Source organism: Hyaena hyaena, unplaced genomic scaffold, assembly GCF_003009895.1.
Source record: "Hyaena hyaena isolate Hyena2069 unplaced genomic scaffold, ASM300989v1 scaffold_88, whole genome shotgun sequence".
Classification (NCBI taxonomy): domain Eukaryota; kingdom Metazoa; phylum Chordata; class Mammalia; order Carnivora; family Hyaenidae; genus Hyaena; species Hyaena hyaena.
Genome location: NW_024080720.1, coordinates 1,927,033 through 1,945,860, shown reverse-complemented (window position 1 = coordinate 1,945,860; position 18,828 = coordinate 1,927,033). Strand labels below are relative to the sequence as shown.

General features: G+C 45.5%; 2 protein-coding genes across 5 annotated transcripts in view; both read left to right on the top strand.

Annotated features, from left to right (window-relative positions):
* The window catches only part of PALB2 (partner and localizer of BRCA2), a 28,123-nt gene extending 26,395 nt beyond the window's left edge, over positions 1–1,728 (top strand). For all 3 annotated transcript variants that reach the window (XM_039234454.1, XM_039234453.1, XM_039234456.1), the window contains one exon: positions 1,240–1,728. In XM_039234454.1, coding sequence (XP_039090385.1) covers positions 1,240–1,447 — 208 coding nt within the window. In that variant the 3' untranslated portion in view covers positions 1,448–1,728. The remainder of the gene's footprint in view (positions 1–1,239) is intronic.
* Positions 1,729–7,438: 5,710 nt separating this feature from the next.
* NDUFAB1 (NADH:ubiquinone oxidoreductase subunit AB1) lies at positions 7,439–18,468 on the top strand. Of its 2 annotated transcripts, none has more exons than XM_039234430.1 (5): positions 7,439–7,639; positions 15,412–15,528; positions 16,455–16,542; positions 17,467–17,566; positions 18,311–18,468. In XM_039234430.1, exons 1-4 carry the CDS (start codon positions 7,472–7,474, stop codon positions 17,556–17,558), a joined length of 465 nt encoding a protein of 154 aa, XP_039090361.1. In that variant the 5' UTR covers positions 7,439–7,471; the 3' UTR covers positions 17,559–17,566; positions 18,311–18,468. The 2 variants fall into 2 exon arrangements, with proteins under 2 accessions (XP_039090361.1, XP_039090362.1); XM_039234431.1 differs by having other exon boundaries at positions 17,697–18,468.
* The last annotated feature ends 360 nt before the right edge of the window (positions 18,469–18,828 follow it).

The following is an 18,828-nucleotide window of genomic DNA, read 5'->3' as shown; positions in this document are numbered from 1 at the left end:
TCTCGCTCCCTGTGCACTTAGCCAGCTATGGCATTTCTGCAAGTGTTCTTAGCTCACCAAGAAGCTCAGGACTATCATCTGCAGTACTTGTTTACGTATAGAACTTGTTTCTTTGGATTTGAAGAAAGAACCGTAGTCACTGGTCTAGAAATTTAGGGTAAAGAACTATTCAATCAAGCATTTCCTTCATCACTCTTCAAACCCATTTGTTCAGCAAACCTTGATACCTGTCTGGTCCCAGTTCCGTAGAGAGCACTACTGTTTCTAATCTCATGGAAATAGGAGACAAGTAGAGACTAATGTTCAATACACAAAATACCGTGAGACTTGCAGTGTTGGGGAGCACAAAAGATAGAGGGGTTCTTTACTGACAGTGGAGGGTTAGGGAGAGACTATCAAGGAAGACTTTGTGGAGTTTCAAAAGATGTGTCAGGAGTCAGCCACACAAAGTTGGGTGGGAGACTGGGATAAAAAATACCATTCAGTTCATCCAGAACGTTCACTGAGGGTTGACTCTTCGAGGTGCTGGTTATATGGCAGTGAGGAATAACAACTAATTATATTAAGCCTTTAACCTGTATTAAGTACTTTGCTGAGCTTTTTATATCCCCTCATATCATATTCCTATTTTACTGATGAAGTGAAATAACCTGCCCAGGGTCACACAGATCTTACTTTGTTAGAATTCAAACCCAGGCAGCTGACTGCAGTGCCCCTATCTCTAAAAGACAACCAGATTTCTGCTTTACAATGTGTACAACAAGCCATGCTTGTTTTCCTCACAAGGGAAAAGTGCTATGAAAATAAAACCGATAGCATGATAGGGAGCAGAGGACACGTGTGCACTATACTAGACAGGAGATTAGGGATGACTTCTTTCTACAGAAGCACCATGCCCGCATGATGGCAGAATCCCAGCCATGCTGAGTTAGCACATGAGAGAGGGAATAGCAAGAGCTGACACCGAGGCAGACTGAGTATGGCCAGCTTGAAGAGTGGAAGGCAGGCTCCTGGGAGCTGGGGTGCAGGCGGTACAGGATACGTCAGGCACAGCCAGGGCCTGGACACACCATTGTGTCCAGAATGACAACACACCAGCCAGCAGCCCTGGGATTTCAAAGACAGGCATCACATTTACAGGTATTTTTGTTTTTGTTTCTTCGGGGAACATGACTTTGGCTTAACTCAAAAATTATTTTGGTGTGTGATTTGAATTGTTTCTTCTCTGCTTGCTATTAGGTTCCTGGAAGGTGATGTGAAAGATCATTTTGCGGCAGCAGTATTGACTTCTGGAACAATTGCCATCTGGGACTTACTTCTAGGTCATTGTACCGCCCTCCTCCCACCCATCTCTGACCAACAGTGGTCTTTCGTTAAATGGTCAGGTACACATTCTCATTTGTTGGCCGGACAAAAAGATGGAAATATATTTGTGTACAGCTACTAATAAGATGAAAACACAGTGCTCTGAGTTTTTTGACCACTTAGTACTTTGGAGGGTTGTAACTGTAAAGAATATCTGAGTGACATTTAAAATAATTACTTGTATTCCATTCAGACACAGTTTTTAAAATGCTGAATGTAAGTGGCACTACTGATCTTGAATGTTCATTTATACTTACTTTGGGAGAAAGGATCTAAGGTTGATTTTTGTAATTCCTCACATCTGCACATTTGCTTTTAAAGGTGTATATACAGCTTCAGTCTTAATAAATATTTATTTTGATACCTTTTGCTTGGCCTGTTATTTTTTTCCTCTCCTTTTAAGATCTTTCTCAGAACAACTATTTTGTAACTAGAATATTTAGTCAGTGATGCTTGCATGACAAGTAAATTTCAGGGGTGACTGGGTGGCTCAGTCATTTAAGTGTCCAGCTTGTGGTTTCGGCTCAGATCATGATCTCACAGTCGTGAGATCAAGCCCTGTGTGGAGCTTTATGCTGGGCGTGAGGACTGCTTAAGATTCTCTCTCTCCCTCCCTCCCTCCCTCTCTCTCTCTCTCTCTCTCTCTCTCTCCCTCTCCCTCTCTTTCTCTCTCTCTCTGGGGCATCTGGGTGGTTCAGTCAGTTAAGCGTCTGACTCTTGATCTCAGCTCAGGTCATGATCTCACAGTTCATGGGTTTGAGCCCCGCATCAGACTCTACATTGACAGCCTGCTTGAGATTCTCTCTCTCCTCTTTTTTTCTGTCCCTTTCCTGCTTATGCTCTCTGTCTGTCTGTCTCTCAAAGTAAAAAAGCTTTATTTAGAAAAAAAAAAATCTCTCTGAAAAGGAGTAAATTTCAGTTAACTTAGTATACTAACATGCAATATACTTCTCATGCTATTGTAAAAGCTTCTCAATGCTCTTACTTTTACATACCTACTAAAGGTAATACAAAACCTATTAAAATATGCTAACCTAGAAATGCCATTGTTCTTTTACATCCTTGATTCTCAGTGCCTGTGGTATCACTAAAGTCATTTTGAATGTTTTTTTAAGTTTTTTTTTTTATTTGTTTTGAGAGACAAAGAGCAAGAGAGGGAGAGAGAGAATCCCAACCGTGAAGCCCATTGCGGGGCTTAAACTCACAAACCATGAGATCATGACCTGAGTTGAAATCAAGAGTCGAACATTTAACTGAGCCACGCAGGTGCCCCTAGAGTCACTTTGAATCAACACAGTGGTATGTCCTGAGCCTGTCATCTTCACTTTTGCCTATGTGACTTTGAGAGACAGAGATGTTTACAGGCCCAATCTGGTGATATCGTTGGAAATTTTGTCCCATGAGAAGTATTTATTTGCTCAGCATTCTTACTGAGAGTGTATATTCATGATCCATATAACTTATTTTTACTACTCTTTTTTTTTTAATGTTGATTTATTTTTGAGACAAAGACAGAGTGCGAGCAGAACAAGGGGCAGAGAGGGAGACACAGAATCTGAAGCCGGCTTCAGGCTCTGAGCTGTCAGCACAGAGCCCGACATGGGGCTCGAACTCATAAACCATGAGATCATGACCTGAGCTGAAGTTGAACACTTAACGGACTGAGCCACACAGGTGCCACAATTACTTATCTTTTAAAGATACCTTTTTATGGTGTTTACTAGAGTGGTTTTTGCTAATTTCATGATTTCCCTCTGATACATTTGCATCAGAGATTTAACTTTATTACACTCATTCTTTTCCCAGTGTCTCTAGTGTAAATGAGATACTTTTATTTGCTAGCACATAGAGATAATAAAGGGCTTTTCACAAAGATTTAATTTACTCAGGAAGCCTGAAAAAACATGCTATCTATAAAATTTAAGAGTCAAGAAAACAGTAGAGCTAAGCAGTAATTCCATTTCAGTAATGGTTGAATGAATACTGAGCACATACTTGTCTTAGTAAGTATGAAGAGGATTACTGTGAGGCCCCTGCCCTTCAGATGTACACAGGCTAATAAGGGGACTGTGACACTAAGGAATACATTAAATACTGTGTCTCAAATTTAGAGGGTGCGTTCAGAGTGCTCAAAAGGTGGACAGTGAGCACAATACGGAAATGCTCCATGGGGTCTGACAAATTAGCAGGGTAAGTAGATCAGAGTGGAAGCAAGTCTATTCCAGGCAGATGGGACAGTTTGGCATAAACTATAGAAACAACTCATGGCAAGAGTATTGATCATGCTGTGGAGAATGGAGTCAGGAAGCTAGAAAGGTGGGCAGGGAGCTTGTGACGTGCGTCAGAAGACCCAGACTATTCTGCGGGTGTACAGACTGATGAAGGGTTTGACCAGGGGAGTGATAAGGCCCCACTCTAGCAACAGAGGACAAGGGTGGGGGTGTGACAGTGGCCAGAGGGCCTGACCTAGGCAGGGGCTGTAGGAATGAAAGACCTGAACTGCAGAGAGATTTAGAAGGGAAAAGAAAGGAGCAGGGCTAAGTGAATGTATGATTAGATTAGGAGAGGAAGGAGTCTTAGATTTTTGACTTAACAGGTAATGGTGTCAGCAGTTGAAACAGAAGACACGAGAGGGAAGATGATAGTTCATTCCAGTGCTTCTAGATCATCTGGTAACAGGCAGTTGGGTATAGGACAAGGAAGCTCAGAGAAGAGGCCAGGGCTGGATGCAGGTGGGAATGAAAACCTCTGGAGTGCATCCATTCCGAAAACGTGAGCCTTGGGGGGCACCTGGGTGGCTCAGTCAGTTAAGTATCCGACTCTTGATTTTGGTTCAAGTCATGATCTCACGGTTCATGAGTTCGAGCCCCAAGTTGGGTTCTGCTTGGGATTCTCTCTCTACCTCTCCCCTGCCCATGTGTGCTCTCTCTCAAAATAAATAAAATAGGGGCACCTGGGTGGATCAGTCAGGTAGGCGTCCGACTTCGGCTCGGGTCATGATCTCACAGCTTGTGAGTTTGAGTCCCGCATGGGGCCCTGTGCTGACAGCTTGGAGTCTGGAGCCTGCTTCAGATTCTTTGTCTCCCTTTCTCTCTCTGGGCCCCTCCTCTGCTTTCACTCTCTCTTTCTCTCCCTAAAATAAAACATTAAAGAAAATTTTAATAAATAAAGGCTGAAGGTGTAGATGATTTTTTTTCTAAAAGCTGAACTAGGAAGAAAGGAGTGTAATGTTAGGGCTATACAAGAGGTCAGTGGAGGAGGCCCCTGGCCTTGTTTTTAGACAAGGAGAAACCGGTATGTTTATGGGCTTAAGGGAAAGAGCCAGGAGAAAGCAGGAGGTTGAAGACATAGGGGAGATGAGAGAAGTGGCGGTCGGTACAGGTCCCGGGGAACAGGAGAAGACGAGACAGTAGTGTAAAGGGCTGGAAGGGAGGAGGGACACCTGGAGGGTTGGGGGCTGATGTATGGAGGAACCTGACATAGTTGATGCTAATACATCCTTTGATGGGGCTGCTACTGGAAGGCGCCCGTGCCCTCTCTGAAATCTTCCCAGCTGCTGAGGATTTGATTCCAATCTCAATATTCAACCTTTCACCCTACAAACCATGGAGGCTGACATTTTCTCTTTTGGTGTTTGCTGAAGAAAGAAGGAGGTCTCTCAAAGCACATCGTCTAAATAAGAGATGATTTATTATTTTTGGCCAAAAGGATGAACTGTAACACAGAAATACAGGTCATAGGAAGAGAGGGTTCCAATTGTGGGCTTAGTACGTTATCAGGCTCTTCTTGAGTGCTCCCCCTTCTGTGAATGCTGCACGGTCACAACACAGGTCTGTCCTGTGGGTCTGTCCCAGAGTGCCACCAGGAATGAGTAATCAGTCTGGTGTGTCACTGGTGGCTTAAGCAGATCTCATGGGCCCTGCTCCTCAGACTCCAACCAGATTTTCTGGTCCAGTTTTCTGCAGAAATAGAAGGCTGCCTCATAAGCAGTAATGTGATGGTGATGGAGTCAGGATGCTGGAGAAGCCTGGTGTCCGCTGCCTACACTGCCACAGACACTCTGGTCAGCATCACCAGCAGCAGGGTGATCCCAAGTCTCTGTTTCCCTCCCCTCAGCTCAGATATCACCTCCTAAGAAGCCTTCAGGGACCATGCTATCTAAAATAACAGGCCTCCAGGGGCCCTTGGGTGGCTCGGTTGGTTAAGCATGGACTCTTGATTTCAGCTCAGGTCATGATCCCAGGGTAGTGGGATAGAGCGCTGTGTCAGGCTCCATGCTGAGAGTGGAGCCTAATTAAGATTCTCTCTCTCTCTCTCTCTCTCTCTTCTTCTTTGCTTGCTCTCTAAACAAACAAATATATTTGTAAAAATAAAATAGAATAACATACCCCCTATCCTCCCTCACTATCCCTCTTCCTACTTTATTGTTCTTCATTGTACTTATCACTGCTTCCCAGGTTTTTTGTTTGTTGGTGGGCGGAGGTGTTTAATTTTACTTATTTTCTATCTTCCCACTAGAATGTAAAGTCTATGAGAATAGACTGCCTGGCTTGCTCACTGCTGTAGCAACTAGCACATTACAACTAACATATAACAGATACTCAATATCTTAATGAACACATAAATAGAAATAATTTTACAACAGTCTATTTTATTTTTATTTACTTATTTTTAAGTTTATTTTTTTAAGTAATCTTTACACCCACTATTGGGCTGGAACTCAGGAACCAGAGGTCAAGAGTTGCATGTTCTTCTGACTGAGCCCCTATGCAGTCTATTTTAAATTAAAGGTACAACGTGTTACTATTTGAATTTAACAAAAGTAAGAAACAGGCCCCTGGGTGGCTTAGTTGGTTGAGTGACTGACTCTTGGCTTGGGTCATGATCTCATGGTTTGTGGGTCTGAACCCTACTTTGGGCTCTGTGCTGACATCAAGGAACCTACTTGAGATTCTCTCTCACTCCCTCTCTCTATCCCTCCCCCACTCGCTATCACTCTCAAAATAAATAAAAATAAAAACCTTTAAAAAAAAACCAACAACAACACTGAAGACGCTATTGGACTGTTCATCCAGGCAGTTTTCAGAGTTTGGAGTCATTCTTCTGCATTTCAATTTACTTATTAAGAAAGTATGAGATTAGCACGTTACAATTTTTCACACTTAACTCCATTTTTGTGAACTATATTATTTATGCATTAAGTTTTAAAACTTGTGTATTGTTTTATTGTAATTCCCACATTTATTAGCCAACATACATTTAAATTGATTCTGATTTTTTTCACATTTTATTTTATATTGTTTTGACCTATTAAACCTGTGGAATAACTGCGGCATCAAAACTTTTTTAAAAAGGGGCCCGGGTGGCTCGGTCAGTTAAGCGTCGGACTTTTGGTTTCCACCCTGGTGGTGATCTCACAGTTCGTGGTTTGAGCCCCGCGCCTGCTGCTCGGCTCTGACAGCGCAGAGCCTGCTCGGAATTCTCTTTCCCCCTCTATCTGCCCTTTCCTTGCTTGCGCTCGCGCTCTCTCTCTCTCCCCCAAAATAAATAAATATTTTAAAAAAACTAAACAAACGTATATCAGACCTTTCAGAGAATAAATAAAACTAAGTTCCTTTCTTTTTTTAATGTTTTATTTATTTCTAGGAGAGAGAGAGAGAGAGAGAGACAGCGTGAGCAGGGGAGGGTCAGAGAGAGAGGGAGATACAGACTCTGAAACAGGCTCCAGGCTCTGAGCTGGCAGTCAGCACAGAGCCCGAAACGGGGCTCGAACCCACGAACCGCGAGATCATGACCTAAGCGAAAGTTGGACGCTCAACCGACTAAGCCACCCAGGCGCCCCAAAACTAAGTTCCTTTCTTGTGTCAATGCTTAGCGTTTAGGGAAAGACAGTAAGTACGAGGTTCTAGCTCTGGCGCTAGCAGCTGGTCATCTCCCGCCCTGGACAGCTAGACCGCACTCCAGGAGGGCGCAGTGCCGCCAGGAGCCGCCAGGGGCCGCTACGGCCAGTGGCAGCCGGCTGCGCCGCTCTGTGCGTCCCCTGCGCGGGGCGGAGAGGAAACTGGGCGGGAGGGCGCGGCGCAGTGCATCCTGGGTCGGCGTAGCCATGGCGGCTCGTGTCCTTTCCGCTTGTGTCCGCCGACTGCCTGCGGCCTTTGCGCCGCTCCCCCGGGTCCCCACGCTGGCCGCAGCCCGGCCTCTCAGCGTCACCCTGTGCCCCGCGGGGGCCCGGGCGAGGCCTGGGGCTCTGCATCCTGCTTCGGTGCTCGCGCAGGTGACTCGTGGTGACTTTGCTTCGCGCTTGGCAGGGGTCAGGGAGCGGGGTTGGGGGGGAGGGGTCAGGGAGCGGGGTTGTGGGGGGAGGGGTCAGGGAGCGGGGCCACGCCAGCCGAGGCGAGGGTGACCGGGGGACATTGCCTCTACGCCTGTCCCACTCCCTCATGGTGTTTGGTTGACCCCTGCCGGGAGCCCGGGTGACCTAGTGCTTACGAGCCGGAGCACAGACCCTCCAAACGCCCCTGGGTTTGAAGGCTGGCTCCCACTTTCCGAAACTTTGAGCAAGTCCGTGACCTTCCTAAGATCAGTCGGAGCGGCAGATTTGGGGTACTAGTCTCTACTTTGTGCAGTTGCACCGAGGTTTTGAGAGGAAGAGTAGGTAAAGCACCTAGTTGTGGTGCATGGTGAGCTCTCAAAATACTGGTCTCCGTTAGTTGTAGTGATAATGACAAATACCGTGATAGCTTTCTAGGGGAGAGCTAATGACAAGGTGCAAAAAGGAAGCCACACTGGCCTCTAGCCTCTTCTCCAGAGCATTTCTTGTTGGGATTTCTCCCTGTAGTGCCTTTTGCCTGTACACTCGCTTCCTTGAAGTAAAGATAGGAAAAAAAGTAGTATGTAGCCTTTCTGTCGGATGAAACCTTTGTGAGGCAGAAAAGCTCTTTAGGGCAGTAGTTTTCAACCCTCAACCCTTGCTGCACATTCAGATCACCTGAGCAGCTTAAAAGAAGGGGAAAAAATCCCTTACCCACTCCTCCCCACCACTGTGCTTTTTGATTTACTTATCTGAGATGAGGCCCTGACATGGGTTTTCATTTTAGTTCTCCAGGTGACTAAAGGGTTTAGGCCAAGATCAAGAACTACTGCCTTGAGGTAGAATAGACTCTCAAGGTCAAGTTGAGACCCCCCCCCCCGCCCCCCCAAAGCAGTGCACTTAATATAATAGTGGTTTCAATATTTCAATATTGACTATATATTAGAATATAAGGATAAAGATGCCCAGGCCAAATCAGTCATCTCTAGAGTTGGGGCCTTAGTGTCTGTTTTCCTGTGGCTAGGGTTGAGATTTATTGACCATGTGATGGATTAATTCATAAGGCATTGGTCCTGTTGCCTAAATCAAAAGGTTGAAAGTGTCACCTTGAAGTTAAGAGGTAAAGGGCAGTATGTAGAGTTGAGTGTTTTCTTCCTGAGATGGATTTCCATTGTAGGCTAAAATGCAAAACGATTGCCCCTATTCATAGAGCACCAATTTGCAGACTTGACTGTTACAGATCAGTTGGGTTAAAATATAGATTCTGGGAAACGGTCCAAGAGTCTTCATTTCCAGTGGGCTTCCTGAAGACCTGAAGATCCTGGTACCTCTGCTCCTTGGACCACACCTTGAATGGCAGGGTGCTCAGGGATGTCCCACTACCTCTGCTTGGTTCACATATACAGCAAAAGAACTATTTTATTTATATATACAAAGTGATTTTGACCAAGTGCTCCCATTTAACCACCTTACATCCTTTGCAGATTGGAGAGAGAGAAAAGATTTGTTTGTTCAAAGGAACAGGATAGCTATGGGCCAGACCTTATTCTAGCTGTTGAAGGGTGGAGAGATAGATACAAAGGAAAGACAGTAGTTAATATCTCATTGGACATTCTGTGGCCTCAAGGTACACTTGCCAGCTCATTTCCTGACGCTGGTCTTTAGATGTTCTACACTGTTTGTCATGGTTCGTCCTTTCTTTCTCCGTCTCTCTGCTCCTACCCTGTTGGGACATTTATAATCGTTAATGTTGGTAAGTTTCAAAGATCTCTTACCACACTCCCTTCCTGGTCTGTCTCTTCATTCTCTTGGTTTGTTACTGCCTATTTCCCAGTTACCGCAAACTTCCACATCCAGCTCATTTCATCTGGCTTATTGCTTATTCCACCCATTCTTTTCCAATAGATTTTTTCTCCTTAAATCCATCCACTATGCCGGCTCCAGGGGGACTAGTTATTCATTTATATTCTGACTCATCCCTGACCCCTAAAATGAGCTATAAAGCGGTTCTCCTGGATGTAAAAATATGACCGTATAAAACAGAAGGTAAGAAAAACAGGGTGGTGGCCTAAAATGGAACCTGGAAGTCTTATACTTGACCCAGGGAGGCCTCAAATCTGAACTGTTTCAAAGCCAGAGCACAAAGAGGACTTCTAAAGCATGCTGTGGGGCATGGTACCCAGATGGAGGCAAAATGCTCGTGCAGGAAAGCTCAGCTATTGTGTCTTACTCAGGTTTCTACAGCCCTCTGCCCTGCCTCTTCAGCCTCAGAGCCTGTCTGAACCACCTTACCCTTCAGTCTCCAGCAGCATGAACTGGTTTCTTCCCACATAGACCCGCCACACCTTCAGGCCTCAGTTCTTTTTCTTGGCCTGACCTTCCCTCCTTGAATGTCCCTGTCCTTTCAGGGCTAACTCCAGGTTTGATATCTGTTTCTTCCTTGCCTGTCAAAGACTGAATGACGACTTTTGTTCCTGAAGCAGCCTACAAATATATCTGTCATGGCTCTTGCTAAATTTTTATTACAACTGAAATAATTTCTTTAGGTTGGTCTTTTCCATTAGACCATAAGCTTCTCTCAGGGTAGAGGTCATATTTCATTGATCTCTAGTTCCAGCTTACAGGACAGTGCTAGGCATAGGAGGTAAAGCTCGCAGGCTGCTGAGACAGTCCCGTGTGTGAAGATAAGACATAGCCATGTGTGAGGATGGAGCGTGTACAGCACAGAAGAGGGACCTACCTAGCGGCCTCCCCGCCGCCCTCCCCCCATGAGCAAGGTCTCAAAGGCTGCAGTTTTTCTTTCTTTTTTTTTTAACATTTTTTTTAATGTTTTTATTAATTTCTAGGAGAGAGACAGCGTGAGCAGGGGAGGGTCAGAGAGAGAGGGAGTTACAGACTGAAACAGGCTCCAGGCTCTGAGCTGGCAGTCTGCACAGAGCCCGACGCGGGGCTCGAACCCACGAACCGCGAGATCATGACCTAAGCGAAAGTCGGACGCTTAACCGACTAAGCCACCCAAGCGCCCCAAAGGGCTGCAGTTTTTCATGCACTCAAGTCATGGTGCGACAGCACATGCAGAGGCGAGGAGGAGCCTGGCACTCTTACAGTTGACCCTCAGGCACCAGTGGAATGGAGGGGACACCCGAGTTGAGGTAGATGTAGGCATGTTGTGAAGGGCACTAAGGCATGTGGATGTTCTCTGGGTTGCAGGGAGTAAATGTGAAACAAGGTGTGTTGAATAAGGGAGATCTTTCCTCCCAGTTGGCCAGGCTGGGTGGCCCAGTAAACATGACGGTGAGACAGAAGGAAGAGCGGAGGTTGGCTCTCAGGTCTCTGGCCAGAGTGCCAGGTGGTGAACAAGGAGTTAGAAGTCCATGAGCACGTGTTCTGGAGACAGGTAAGGATTTCCAAACCAATGTCAGGATGTCTGTGACCTGGTTGGAGCTGTCCAGGTGGGGGCAGTTGGAAGAGATGGCCTTCAAAATTGTCTTCTGTGCTTTAAACTGAGGTTCCTCAGTTCCCTTAGAGATGCACCCGAGTGGAGACTGATGGATTTTGAGGGAAATGAACCAGGTAATTCGTTTCTACTAGTCTACAGGGTAGTCACTCTTTTCCTGCAAACAGTGCCTTCTCTGATGGCTGTGGGAGGTGACTTAGGTCACATAGAATTGTTTAGTGTTGATCTTGGGGAAAACACCACCAAAAACATTGTTCGTTGTTGGGGACATTGCAGAGGTATCTGTGCCCCCCTCCTCTTTTTTTTTTTTTTTTTTCCTTACAAATAGTTTATTGTCAAGTTGGTTTCCATATAACACCCAGTGCTCATCCCCACAAGTGCCCCCCTCCATGCCCATCTCCCCCCTCCCTCCCTCCCACACCCATCAGTCCTCAGTTTGTTCTCAGCATTTAAGAGTCTCTCATGGTTTGCCTCCCTCTCTTTCCCCCACCATTTCCCCCTTCTACTCCCCAATGGTCCTCCGTTAAGTTCCTCCCAATCCTCCTATATGTGCAAACATATGATATTTGTCCTTCTCTGCCTGACTTATTTCGCTCAGCATAACACCCTCAAGGTCCATCCATGTTGCTACACATGGCCAGATTTCATTTTTTTCTCATTGCCGTGTAGTATTCCATTGTATAGATAAACCACATCTTTTTTTTTTTTTTAATTTTAATGTTTTATTTATTTCTGAGAGAGAGAGAGACAGTGTGAGCAGGAGAGGGTCAGAGACAGGGAGACACAGAATCTGAAGCAGGCTCCAGGCTCTGAGCTGGCTGTCAGCATAGAGCCCAATGCGTCGCTCAAACGCACGAACCGTGAGATCATGAGCTGAGCCGAAGTCAGACGCTTAACCGACTGAGCCACCCAGGTGCCCCAGACCACATCTTCTTGATCCATTCGTCCGTTGATGGACACTGAGGCTCTTTCCATGTTTTAGCTATTGTGGAGAGTACTGCTATGAACATTGGGGTACACGTGCTCCTATGCATCAGCATTTCTGTATCCCTTGGGTAAATTCCTAGCAGTGCTATTGCTGGGTCATAGCGGAGTTCTATTGTTATTTTCCTGAGGAACCTCCACACCGCCCCCCCTCTTTTTTTTAATAGCTGAGTCCAGCAGGAAGGAGGCCTCCTTTCAGGAGGCCAAGCTGGGAGACCTGGGGCTGGATTCCTAACTTTTCTTTGTCTCAGTTTCCTGTTGTAAAATGGGACTGTTGTCAGAATGAAGGAGATGATGGTTGTAAAGTGCCTAGCGCAGCACCATAGTCTAACCTAGGGTAAGAAGTCCGTAAAGAGACCGGGGTGCGGGGTGGGGTGGGAAATGAGAGGTAAGGAGTGGGATCAAGTACTTAGGGGCCACACTACCACCAGAGCCTCAGACTGCAGGTCATTACCCCGATCCCCCTAGACAGGCCCCGGGAGCACTCACTGTGGACATGCTGGGCGGTTCTGAGCCCTGTATGCTTTCTCAATGACATCGCACAGCAGTGCTGTGAGCTTTGTACTGCTACTTGTCCTCATTCTACAGAGGGAAATGGAGCCCAAGGCTACACAGCTAGTAAGAAAGAGCTAGTGCCAGGGTACAAATGTAGGCCGTCTTATTCCAGAGTCTGAGCTGTCCCCCACTGCACCCGCCTGCCCTGTGCCGGGCCCACGGTAGCCCCCCAGTTTGGACTAGTGTGTGCTCTCCAGGTGGAGACCCTTTTATTTTCATCACCATCACGTGGTGCCTGGGCACCTGCCAGTGCTGCTGGGGACGGTGCTGACACCTAGTGGGCCACTTGCGTAGTTGTGTACAGATGTGCCGTTCACCGGCCACCTCCTCCCTCATGGGCTCTGCTGCATAGCTTCCCATTTCCCTTCCTCCTCAGCAATAATCCCCCCTCAAACCACTTCTTGATGTGCACAGACAAGACCTCTGCCAGATCCTTCCCCCTCAAAGTTATTTCCTGTCATCACCACCATTAACTCCTTTCTGTCTCTTCAGTCCTTTCTGCTGCTTCCTTTTACTTGTGGCTTGTGGAGACTTCTAGTGATTGTGGACAAGTATGCCCAGAGATGGTCCCATAGCAGCGGTCTCCTTAACCCACACTGCAGTCGTAAAGGAAAGGACACTATACACATTTAGCCAAAACTAGTAAGTGTTCTTAAACTCTGAAAGTACTCAGAAATACCTTAGAGTGAATAGCGGTAAAGCTCTTCATCTCTTTTTTTTTTTTTTTTTTTACAAATAGTTTATTGTCAAGTTCGTTTCCATATAACACCCAGTGCTCATCCCCACAAGTGCCCTCCTCCATGCCCATCTCCCCCTCACCCCCCACACCCATCAGTCCTCTGTTCTCATCATTTAAGAGTCTCTCATGGTTTGCCTCCCTCCCCCACCATTACCCCCCTTCTTCTCCCCCATGGTCCTCCGTTAAGTCATCTAATTTCTTTATAGCTTGCTGATTAAACCTGATTTCAATACGCGATTTTTTTCTTTTTCTTTTTTTTTTTTTTGCAAGATAGATACTCTTATTCAGAGGCATATATGGGTTTGGTTCATTCAGCAGCATTTTTAATTGTGATTTTCATAGACCTCCGTCAGTCTCCGGGACCTGAGCCCCAACACGCAAACCCACTTTCTTTGGAAAATTGCCTAAGAACTCCAAACTGCTGATTTAAAGTCAACTTTAGGGGCGCCTGGGTGGCTTAGTCGATTAGGTGTCCGACTTTCGCTTAGGTCATGATCTCATAGTTTGTGGGTTCGAGCCCCGCATCGGGCTCTGTGCTGACTGCCAGCTCAGAGCCTGGAGCCTATTTTGGAGTCTGTGTCTCTCTCTCTCTCTCTCTCTGACCCTCCCCTGCTCACGCTCTCTCTCTCCTAGAAATAAATAAAAATATTTTAAAAAATAAAAATAAAATAAACTTTAAAAGGTAAACACAGGGGTGCCTGGGTGGCTCAGTCAGTTAAGCGTCCGACTTTGGCTCAGGTCATGATCTCACGGTTTGTGGGTTCGAGCCCCGCATAGGGTTCTGTGCTGACAGCCAGCTCAGAGCCTGGAGCCTGCTTCGGATTCTGTGTCTCCCTCTCTCTCTGACCCTCCCCTGACGCTGTCTGTCTCTCCTTCTCAGAAATAAATAAAAAACATAAAGGAAAAGGTGAAAAAATAAAAGGTAAACACAGTAGTTCAGGTTAGGGACTTCCATCGTGGACAGAAGTGTCAGACAGCTGTTTTGTGTCTCTTGTTCTGCATAGTACCTTCCCCAGCATTAAGCCTGCTGAGCTGTGAGTTGGACTTCTTTTCAGATTTGGTGAAAGAATCCATCCAAGACACTGATACCTAGCTGAATATCAAGTAGGCTAGTACCAAAGACATTTGAGCTACCACTCCCATCATGGCAGAAACCAGAAAGCCTCATGGTTTTACAGGTGGCAGTAAGGCAAGCCGACCCTGAAACAGAAACAGACTGGACTATAGGGACTGTCGGGCTCCCTCACCTCCTTTGGGTTGGTGGCTGGTTCATTTGCTCTGGCCGATGTCAGAGTAATCACTGCCAGGGCCATTTTAGACCTTCCGCTCTGTGGCCCTCAGAGTGAGCTGCCTCTCCATTTACCATGACAGCTCTTTCCAGGTGGCTTACTTTAAATTTTTTTTTTTAATGTTTTATTTATTTCTAGGAGAGAGAGAGAGACAGTGTGAACAGGGGAGGGTCAGAGAGAGAGAGGGAGTCACAGAATCTGAAACAGGCTCCAGGCTCCGAGCTGGCAGTCAGCACAGAGCCCGACGCGGGGCTCGGACCCACGAACCGCGAGATCATGACCTAAGCGAAAGTCAGACGCTTAACCGACTAAGCCACCCAGACGCCCCCAGGTGGCTTACTTTACCTCAGGCATGCCTGTTAAAGGTGGCAGTGCCTGGGGGGTGGGGGTGGGCCTGCAGAAGAGGCCACAAGAAGACTTCCACTTACCTGCAGACCCTACCTGGTTTTAGTGGCAGGCAGTCTCCCTGGGCCAGACAAGAGGGAAGTCCTGGCTCTGAGGGGAAAGGAGGCCCATTTGTATGCTGCTGAACTGCTAGGGCTTCTGCAACGACCCAGCATTGTGACCCTGAGTGGCCTAATGGCCAGAGTTAGAATCAGACTGTGCGGCTCTCTGAAGCACTGAAAACCCCATGGAAGGCATCTGTGAGCCAGTGCACTGACCTGAGGCGTGTTAGGTTCTCAAGACTGCTTTCTTCCTGCCCTTGCTTTAGGTTCCAGTCACGCAGTTATGCCGCCAGTATAGCGATGCGCCCCCTTTGACGTTAGAGGGAATCAAGGACCGTGTTCTTTATGTCTTGAAACTCTATGACAAGATTGACCCCGAAAAGGTAATTGATGTGGCTTAATGTTTTTCTTTAAATGAGCATTTAATCAATGGTACAGAATTCAGAGGGTCCAAAGGGATATTCAGTAAAAAGTCTCCCTGACTCCCAGCCACATGGCTCCCTTTCTGGGAGGCAGCCACTGGAGCCGGCTTCTTGTGTATCTTTCCAGAGATACTCAGTACATACACAAGGAAGTGTGCACGTGTATGTACATGTATGTATACTTTATGTACTATGTGATCCTTATCTCCTACCCTTTTTAAAAAATCCAAGCGGTAGAATATTGTAAACACTGTTTTGCACCTTGCTTTTTTAATTTAGCCGCTAGCGTTTCTTCTCACAGTGGTACATAAATTCCCTCTTTAATAAATTGAATATGCTGTATAGGTAGGATAGTGGGGTTTTTATTATTGAGGTCTGATTGACTTACAACATTATGTTAGTTTCAAGCGTACAACATCATGATATATATCTTGAATTGATCACAGTTAAGTCTGGTTAACATCCATCACCACACAGAGTTATAGAAATTTTTTTATGATGACAGTTTTTAAGATCTACTTTCCTAGCAATTTTCAGATATGTAGTGCAGTGTTATTAGAGACACCATTTTGTACATACATTTCCAGGATAGGTTTTCAGAAAAAAAATCAAAGATCTTAGTAAAATACATAAAGTGAAATCCATCGTTAACCTTGTATATATTGCTGACATTTGAAAACAAGGTTGAATAAGTTAAGATATAATGCTGGCACAGGTTAAACATAAAATGCTAGTTATTACTACTTAAAATATGGCCTCTTTATGTTAAGAAACCTCTTCTAATGACTAAGTGACATTGTCACCTCCCTGGTACAAGATAACATGTTATCTTGGGAAACAAATGTCATCACGGACTGAATTTTGCATTTGGTGTTCCTTTCTTGCAGCTCTCGGTAAATTCCCACTTTATGAAAGACCTGGGCTTAGACAGTTTGGACCAAGTGGAGATCATCATGGCCATGGAGGACGAATTTGGTAAAAGGCTAAGTCTGGGGTCTGCACAGTGTAATTTTTGATTTAGGTGGAGAAAACGCTGGGAGTCTGAATTGGGATTTCAATCAAATACAGAAATAGAAATAGCACCCCCCAACATGCACGCCTGCTTACCTAGCATCAGGTGAAGTCAGTGCTAGGGATAGTGTCCTCAATTAGAACACACTTGGTGCAGGGCCTACAGGGTGCCTGGTGTGGTGCCAAGGGCTGAGTGACCAGGAAAGGGATGGGGGAGGATGGACTTGGGTGGTTGAGGTGGGGGCTCAACCTCAAGCAGAACCTCACCTGTGGAGAAGGTGAACACACCTTTGGCACCTCCCATGAGCTAGGGCCAAGTGGCCGTGCCCAGATCAGTAAGTAGGTGTGCCCAGAACACGCACACGCACAGGCCTGGTGTCCTGCATGCACGCTCCCAGGTCATGCGACTTTCTCAGACAGTTGTGCACATGAGATCTTTTAAGGCTCCACAGCACAGTGTTTGGCTAAGTTGCCTGAATGAAGCCACGGGGCTTCTGTGCTGTCCTGCAGAGAACTCAATTAAAACTCCTCACAGATTATGCTCACTGGTGGGATCAGATCAGGGGTAGGATGGGAACATGGTAATGGAGATGTTCTAGGATTAGATAATGCTGATGGTTGTACAGTGACTATACTAAAAACCATTGAATTATACACACCTTAAATGGTGGATTTCCTATCATATGAATTATATCTTTTAAAAAAAATAACCAGCTGTTATACACAATATTATATGACTGTTGTCTAGAACATAACTGACCCATAACTTAAATGGGATTCAGGGTTGCCGGGAAATTTTGATGCACTTGTGGGTGGTAAGGAAGCATTAGATGCTTTTAATTTTAAAGGATTTTTTCTACACTCATGCATTGTACATTTTCATTGTAGGGTTTGAAATCCCTGATACAGATGCTGAGAAGTTAATGTGTCCACAAGAAATTGTAGATTACATTGCAGATAAGAAGGATGTGTATGAATAAAATATCAGGTAAATGATTTGACTTACAGAACGTTTTTCTCCCATAGAATTAATCTGTCTGTAGTTCTTTAGTAAAGACTTGGGGGAAAATGGAAAAATTGGAAACGCTTGACAGATTTTCACTGGTTATAAAACACAGGTCCCTTCTGGTTATCTCCCACTCAAAGGGGGCCGGCCTTAGTGATCATCTTTATCCTTGAGACGGGCCGTGAACAATTCATTCTTGGACAGGACTTCCTTGTCAGCGCTCCTCATAAAAGCAGACTTGTACAAAACACTGAGTAAGGTAACCCAGAAGCGGAGTTACCCACCCGAAGCCAGCCCAGCCTGCTGTCCCAGAAGCTGTGAGATGGCCTGACGCTTAATCAGGCAGGAGAGGCCTCCTGGGTGAGAGGATGGACTCTGGAGTCAGACACTGGACCTGATTCTCAGCTTTGTCCGGGTCTGTAAACCTGGTGACCTTGGGCAGGCTGTCTAGCCTCTGAGCCTGTTTCCTCATATGTAAAATAGGGATAAGGATAGGACCTACCTGAGGCTTTTGTTATGGAGAAATTTGGTGGTGTGTGCAAGCCCCTTGCAACCCTGCTTTATGGTAAAGAAGCCTGTCTGTAGATGTTAGCTATTGTTATTTAGACTCTAGGATAATCAAGTGATTGACTATATGTAACTTTAGTTACCCTGGATTGAGCACCTCAAAGTCCCTGAAAGTCAGTGCACCAAAAAGAAACATTGAATTTGCTTTGTTTTTGCCAGACCCCTTTTTTTTCATTGAGAGAAGACTCAGAAGATGCTGGCAAGTGTCTGGAAGTGAGAACGTGCTTTGGCCATTGCCACCTTTGACAGAATAATTCTGTTTAGACTTGTATTTAAATTGTGTGTTTTTCCCTTTGAAAATAAATCTGTAAAACCAACATTTTTCTCAGTCTTCAGTTTTTCAGTGTCTATAAAAAGTACTTGTGTATACTGAATTTGCTTAATAGTTTAAAGGTGTGTCTGGCTAGTCCTTGGCATTCATGCATTAAAGAAAACTTTAGCATTGTACTTGAAATAAGTTTCTTTCCCATTACTTTTAATGAGTAATTTAATTTTAATGAGTAATTTAAGGAATGAGCATTAGTGATAAAAGTACTTTTTGCCTCAGAAAAAATTTTTTTGGCCTCCATCAGTTTGATTATCAGATGTATCGGCTGACACCAGCGTGTGTGACTAATTTTCTCTCCCTGTCCTGTGGATCTCTTTCCAAATGAATAGAATTTAATACTTTGGGAGGA